At 45.2% G+C, this 6,833-nt stretch overlaps 1 protein-coding gene across 1 annotated transcript in view; it reads left to right on the forward strand.

Moving 5' to 3' along the window:
• The window catches only part of SYTL4 (synaptotagmin like 4), a 63,256-nt gene extending 59,174 nt beyond the window's left edge, over positions 1–4,082 (forward strand). Inside the window, exons 15-17 of the mRNA XM_052663369.1 lie at positions 407–506; positions 1,525–1,733; positions 3,934–4,082. Of these exons, the coding sequence (XP_052519329.1) occupies positions 407–506; positions 1,525–1,733; positions 3,934–4,082 (458 nt within the window). The remainder of the gene's footprint in view (positions 1–406; positions 507–1,524; positions 1,734–3,933) is intronic.
• Positions 4,083–6,833: the final 2,751 nt, after the last annotated feature.

A 6,833-nucleotide genomic window follows, 5' to 3' on the forward strand; every position in this document is an offset into this window, starting at 1 on the left:
GCCATGGGGATGGCATCCAGAACAGAAATGGAGGAGTTCCCTTTTTTCAATCATTCAACAAATTTCAGGCAACTTTATTTCTCTATGCCTCAATCTTCTCATGTGTAAAATGAGGACAATGATAGTCGATATCTCATATAATTGTTTTGAGGAATAAATGCTTAATGTAGAATATGGCACATACCCAGTTTTCAGTAAGCCTTTATTGCTATTTTTGTTATGACTTGAGTGCCTGTTGCTCACTGTCAGGCACTGTGCTGGGTACTGCGAATACAAGGCAGGTGTGGTCCGCTTATCGTGGAGCTGGCTGTCTTCAGGAACCAGGAAAGAAAGTGCTATGTAGATAAAGCTTGAGAGAAATGTGAAGGTGTCAGAACTCATTTGCTTTGGCTGATATCCCTTCCAGGTAAAGGTGGGGAAGGGGGAGAGCTCCAGGTGTGGATCAAAGAAGCCAAGAACCTCACAGCTGCCAAATTAGGAGGGACTTCAGACAGCTTTGTAAAAGGGTGAGTCCATGGACCAGCTCAAATTAACCGGTTTCAGGACATGAGCACTCAGAGAGGAATCTAGCTAAACCTTTCTCTGTGGATATTATCCCTGTGTGTCCTGCCCCCTCCAGCAGCCAACTTTGCTCTTGGAATTAGGTAATGGCCCAACCTCCACTACTGTGTTGGCACTGGTTGGGGCTCATTTTGGACTGGGCTGCAGTGCTGATTTCCAAAAAGGAGAGTGGTGGACAGTTAGATCCAACTTTTCCTTTGTTATGGATTTGTGCTCTTAATCCTGAATAAAAATCTGCATTCCTTGACTATCAAGATGGGGACTCAGGACTTTGTTCCCCACAGTATTTAAGCAATGCCAGCTTTCCCCAAGTTACAGTTCACCCCCACTGACTTCACTTCTCTAGAAAATATGAAATCATGTTTGGCAATGCCTATGCTTATTACAGTGCCAATACTTTGGCCACCTGATGTGAACAGCCAGCTCATTGGAAAAGACCTTGATGCTGGGAAAGATTGAAGGCAGGAGAAGAAGAGGGCGATAGAGGATGAGATGGTTAGATAGCATCACCAATTCAATGCAGATGAATTTGAGCAAACTCCGGGAGATAATGAAGGACAGGGAAGCCTGGCGTGCTGTGGTCCGCGGGGTCGCAGAGTCAGACATGACTTGGCAGCTGAACAACAAGAATTGCTTATTACTGTTGTTTTTTTTACCAAAGAGGACTTTGCCCAATAGAGGTGGAACCAGATATTCAAAACCCATTTTTGGTGGAGTATAGACAACAGCTCCCTAATAACATTGTGTTAATTTTCTCTCCAGGATAAAGGCATTGAATCAGGTGAATGATCTAGTGGAGGTGGTAGGAACTGTGCTTCCTCATATTCAAAGGAGGGAATATGTGTTCCTGGATCCCAGTTTTGACTCACCTTCGTGGGCTAGGCCTGTGGGAGAGGAAAGGGGAATTTAGAGAGATGTTGCCAGCTTTGAGTAGGTTGTTGACTCCTCCACACTGTCTGCCAGATACCTCCTTCCCATGAGGAACAAGGCCAGTAAGCGTAAAACTCCTGTGGTGAAGAAGACCCTGAATCCCCACTATAACCATACATTTGTCTACAATGGTGTGAGGCTGGAAGATCTCCAACACATGTGCCTGGAACTGACTGTGTGGGACCGGGAGCCCCTGGCCAGCAATGACTTCCTGGGTGGGGTCAGGCTGAGTGTCGGCACAGGTGAGAGCTTCTCCCCTCACCCTCACTGTCTTCAGGGCCTCTTAGATATTTCACTCTGAACAGACCCATCGCTCTCCCTGCCTGGGCTTCCCTGGTGGCTCAGATAGTAAAGAATCTGCCCATAAGGCAGGAGACACAAGTTCAGTTCCTGGGTTGGGAAGATCCCCTGGAGGAGAGCATGGCAACCCACTCCAGTATTCTTGCCTGGAGAATCCCCACGGACAGAGGAGCCTGGCAGGCTACAGTCCATGGGGTCACAAAGAGTCGGACGTGACTGAGCCACTTTCGCTGCATAGCTCCTCCCTGCATAGCTCCTCTATGTCAAGAGTTGTCTTCTTTCCTTTCAGTGAACATTCAGACGGATTTACTGAGTGCCTAATATGTGCAGGGCTGGAGGGAGGCCAAGCTCATGCACTGTCACGTGTACAGATAAACAGTACCCTGAATGCCCAGGAATGCCATCAGCTTCCCACCAAAAACATCCCCAAATGTCCCTATATCTGTACCTCAGATTTCCACCTTCCATCCTGTTATATAAAAGAAGGGGCCCTTCCTAGCAAAGGCCAAGCTCTGTCTGAGTGTTCTAGATCACAACACCCTCACCTTCTCAATGACCTTTCTTCTGGAATCTCCTGTGTCTCCTGTCTAATCAGTTTTATTCTCTCTGCCTCCCTATTGAAGGTGAAAGTCGATATGCTCTGGTACTTCTAGTTTTAATAAACAGAAACAAACCTTCTCCTGAGCCCACGTCCCCCCTCTAATCTCTGAAAAAGAGTCGTCCCTATGTCCTCATGTCTCCTTTAGTCTTCAGTCCACTGTGATCCCACCTCTGTCCCACCACTCCACTGAGCAACTGCTTGTGTCAAAATTTTGTTTTCATCATTTTAGAATTTTCACGCTATTTAACATAGCTGATCACTCCCTTTTTCTTGAAATAACTTAGCTTCTGTTGACACCACACTTTTCTCTGGGGCATCCTCATCCTCTAGCCAAACTTGGAATATTGGTGGTTCTCAAGGCTTAGTCTTGAATACTCTTTTCTGTCGCTACAGTCTGCATTCCTGTGACTGTGAATATTACTTGTATATTGTTAATTCATACAAAGTATTTAACACAAAGCATCTAGAGGGATGTTCTTACAAATGTAAGCCAGTTCATGTCAGTCCCCTGCTTAAAACCCTTCAGGAGCTCCTACTGTACTTAGAAAACAACCCAAAGTTCTCACCATGCCAAGAGGCCCCTGTGTGATCTGGACCCTCTGTTCATTTCTTATCTGTCCTGTAACACTGCTTGCTCGCTGTGCTCTAAACATGCTGACTAGCTTTGTGTTCTGCAAATATACCAAGTTTCTCCCCACTTTATAACCTCTGCTATGAGTGTTCTCTCTGTCTGGAAGGGCTGCTTCATTTCTATCCTTCAGCTCCTAACTCAAATATCTCCTTCTCAGAGGGGCCCAAAGACCACTTCATCTAAGGGAGACCCTGACCTAGGCACTACAAATCACTCTGTTTATTCACTTTATGATGCTTATCTCACTCTTGTTGGTTTACTTCTGTATTTTCTATCTTCTCTATTCAAACATAAGCTGCCTGCAGGCAGAACTTTTTCTGTGTTGTTCACACTGTACCTCCAGAGCCTGGAAGAGTACTTAGTACACAGCAGCCACTTGATAAATGTTCCTGAATGAATGAATGTACAAGAGAATAGAAATGAGGCCCCACATGATCCAAACTTCCAGCCTGGAGTCTACAGCTAGAAAATAAAAGTGTTCAGCTCTCTTTCTTTCTTCGTCCCTCTTACCCTCTCTGTCTCCTTTCCTCCCTGCTTCCTTCCTCTCTCCCTCTTTCTTCCTTTCTTCCTCCCTTCCCTATATTCCCCTCCTCTCCCTTTCCATCATAAGTCAACTTGGCAGTAACAGAATGGCCCTAGCTGTAATAGCCTTAGAATAAGAGGTCTCGAGCTACCATGTGCCATTTGGAGCCCTATTTTATCAACTTAAAGTCTCTTGATGGAATCTCAGGAGCAGAGAAATATGGCAGTGCAGAGTCAACAGGGAGCTGTTCCCAGAACACTGTCCCCATTAGCCCATCTGCATAGCACACTGTCTTTTATGGGATGCTGCCCTTAATGCATAACCCATCTTCCTCGGCAGGCTGAGGAGTGGGATCTCTGTTCAGCCTCCTCTGGTGTTTTTCCTCAGGGATCAGTAACGGGGAAGTGGTGGACTGGATGGACTCAACTGGGGAAGAAGTGAGCCTGTGGCAGAAGATGCGACAGTACCCAGGGTCTTGGGCCGAAGGGACTCTGCAACTCCGTTCCTCAATGGCCAAGCAGAAGCTGGGCTTGTGAGCCCTGTCCTGCTCTGCAGGTCCATCCCTGTCCAGGGCAAGTCAGAGGAAGTGAAGAAACCAAGGGTGAAGATTTATAATTTGTGTGTGTGTGTGTGATGTATGTGTGTGTATATAAATGTGTATTTCTACAGCCCTCATTATGCTAGAGTGATATAGACTTCCCCTTTTTAAAGCAGGCTCAAGAATAAGGGTCTCTTCAAAATATTTTTATTTGTGCATTAACTACTATATATTTTCAGAATCCTGGATTCTTATATCTGTATGAGATTTCGTTTATCTTTTAAAATAACTTGTTAGTCACCTGTCTTGCTATCCTGGTTCCTCCTCCCATAGGAAGCACTGGCTGCCTTTGGCACTTGTACTGGTCTGTGTTTCAGGGTATGCCTGGTCTGAGGCCAGGGCTCTGGGAAGCAGGGGTGGTTTACTAAAGACAGAAGAAGATTGGAGAGAGGTGACTGGGTCCCTTCTCTCTTCTCCACTTTATGCTTTTCACTCCATTTCCACCTTGACACATTTCTGAAATTTAGCTTTTAACTCTTGTTTGGAGCAGTTTCCGCCTTGCTTGAGTCTAACAGTTTTCCTGGAAATGCTAAGAAGAAGTCTAAGTTGCTTCCAGTTCTGAACACCTTCCCTAGAACTCTGCAGGACCCTTATGATAGAGTTGCTTTAGAAGAGCACTTTAGTTAGATAATGGCCTTTGGACTAGGTCACAGGCATGCCCAGTACAGGCTTTTCAGTGGTTCCAGAGGACCAGCAATGGAGGATCTCTCAGCCTGTGCTGATTCTTTGCATTTTAAACTGATACAGCAGTTGTTAGAAAGCTCCTAATGGAATAAAAGACATTTTCGCTCTCACATAGCACATCTTTTGTAGTGTTTGTGTCCGCCATGTGTTACAGTCTACACACTTTGACTGTGTGGATCACAGCAAACTGGAAAATTCTGAAAGAAATGGGAATACCAGACCACCTGACCTGCCTCTTGAGAAATCTGTATGCAGGTCAAGAAGCAACAGTTAGAACTAGACATGCAACAACAGACTGGTTCCAAATTTGGAAAGGAGTACGTCAAGGCTGTATATTGTCACCCTGCTTATTTAACATTTATGCAGAGTACATCATGAGAAATGCTGGGCTGGAAGAAGCACAAGCTGGAATCAAGATTACCAACAGAAATATCAATAACCTCAGGTATGCAGATGACACTACCCTTATGGCAGAAAGCAAAGAACTAAAGAGCCTCTGGATGAAAGTGAAAGAGGAGAGTGAAAAAGTTGGCTTAAAACTCAACATTCAGATAACTAAGCTCATGGAATCTGGTCCCATCACTTCATGACAAATAGATGGTGAAACAATGGAAACAGTGACAAACTTTATATTTTTGGGCTCCAAAATCACTGCAGATGGTGGCTGCAGCCATGAAATTAAAAGATGCTTGCTCTTTGGAAGAAAAGTTATGACCAACCTAGATAGCATATTAAGAAGCAGAGACATTACTTTGATGACAAAGATCTATATAGTCAAAGCTATGGATTTTCCAGTAGTCATGTGTGGATGTGAGAGTTGGACTATAAAGAAAGCGGAGCGCCAAAGAATTGATGCTTTTGAACTGTGGTGTTGGAGGAGACTCTTGAGACTCCCTAGGACTGCAAGGACATCAACCAATCCATCCTAAAGGAAATCAGTCCTGAATATTCATTGGAAGGACTGATGCTGAAGCTGATGCTACAATACTTTGGCCACCTGATGTGAAGAACAGACTCATTGGAAAAGACCCTGATGCTGGGAAAGATTGAAGGCAGGAGGAGAAGAGGATGACAGAGGATGAGATGGCTGGATGGCATCACTGACTCAATGAACATGAGTTTGCACAAGCTCCAGGAGTTAGTGATGGACGGGAAAGCCTGGCATGCTGCAGTCCATGGTGTTGCAAAGAGTCAGACACGACTGAGCAACTGAACTGAACTGTTATATCAGCCTGAATAGCCAGCTATGGTCTAAACCAGTCCCGTGTTTTCTCTGGGCTGGGCGCTGTTAGTGTCCAAGAGAGTGTGTTCAGAGAACACAGCTTTTCTGACCTCCTTCTTGAAGTGGTTTCAGTTCCTATTTTTTTCCTCTTGTTTCCCAGAGTTGACCTAGATGTAACCTGGGTGTGGTGGGTTGAAACCTTCCTGAGAAGGGTCTGTTGACCTAAGGTTCATTTTCTGAAACCCACTGTCCCAAACTGACCTTTTAATTCTCACCATTTTCCCTTCCCAAAGTCATCTGTAAAGGGAGTCTATACTGGAGAAGAAGTTCCTTTCAGTAGAGTCGGCTGCCAGCTGCTTGTCGGCTGCCAGCTGCCTGTCCTGTGAGGCTGCGGGGTCACAGGTGGACACTGTGGCTTCTGTTGTATGTGTGAAGTGAACAAAATAGTATTTGGTGTGGATTAATATTGCACTGGAAAGCATAATGGGATCCTGGACTGTCACTGCTCCTTTGTTCTCCATCCCCCCTGAAATGTCCGTGTGCTTCAATAAAACTTTCTTCCTTGTCAAGTGTTTGCATTCCCTAGTTCTCTAGACACTTTTGTCTCTGGTGTCCTGACTTTGTTGTTGCTTTTCACATGGTTTGAAGGATAAGAACCAAAGTGACAAATGCCCTTCCCTAAGCATCATTTGCCGACTCAAAGAAAAGTTCCCTCTCCTCACATTACTGCCTGATGCCTCCCCTGAGGTCTGATGCGTTGGTCTGTATGTTTGGTAGACAGGG

Source organism: Budorcas taxicolor, chromosome X, assembly GCF_023091745.1.
Source record: "Budorcas taxicolor isolate Tak-1 chromosome X, Takin1.1, whole genome shotgun sequence".
Taxonomy (NCBI): domain Eukaryota; kingdom Metazoa; phylum Chordata; class Mammalia; order Artiodactyla; family Bovidae; genus Budorcas; species Budorcas taxicolor.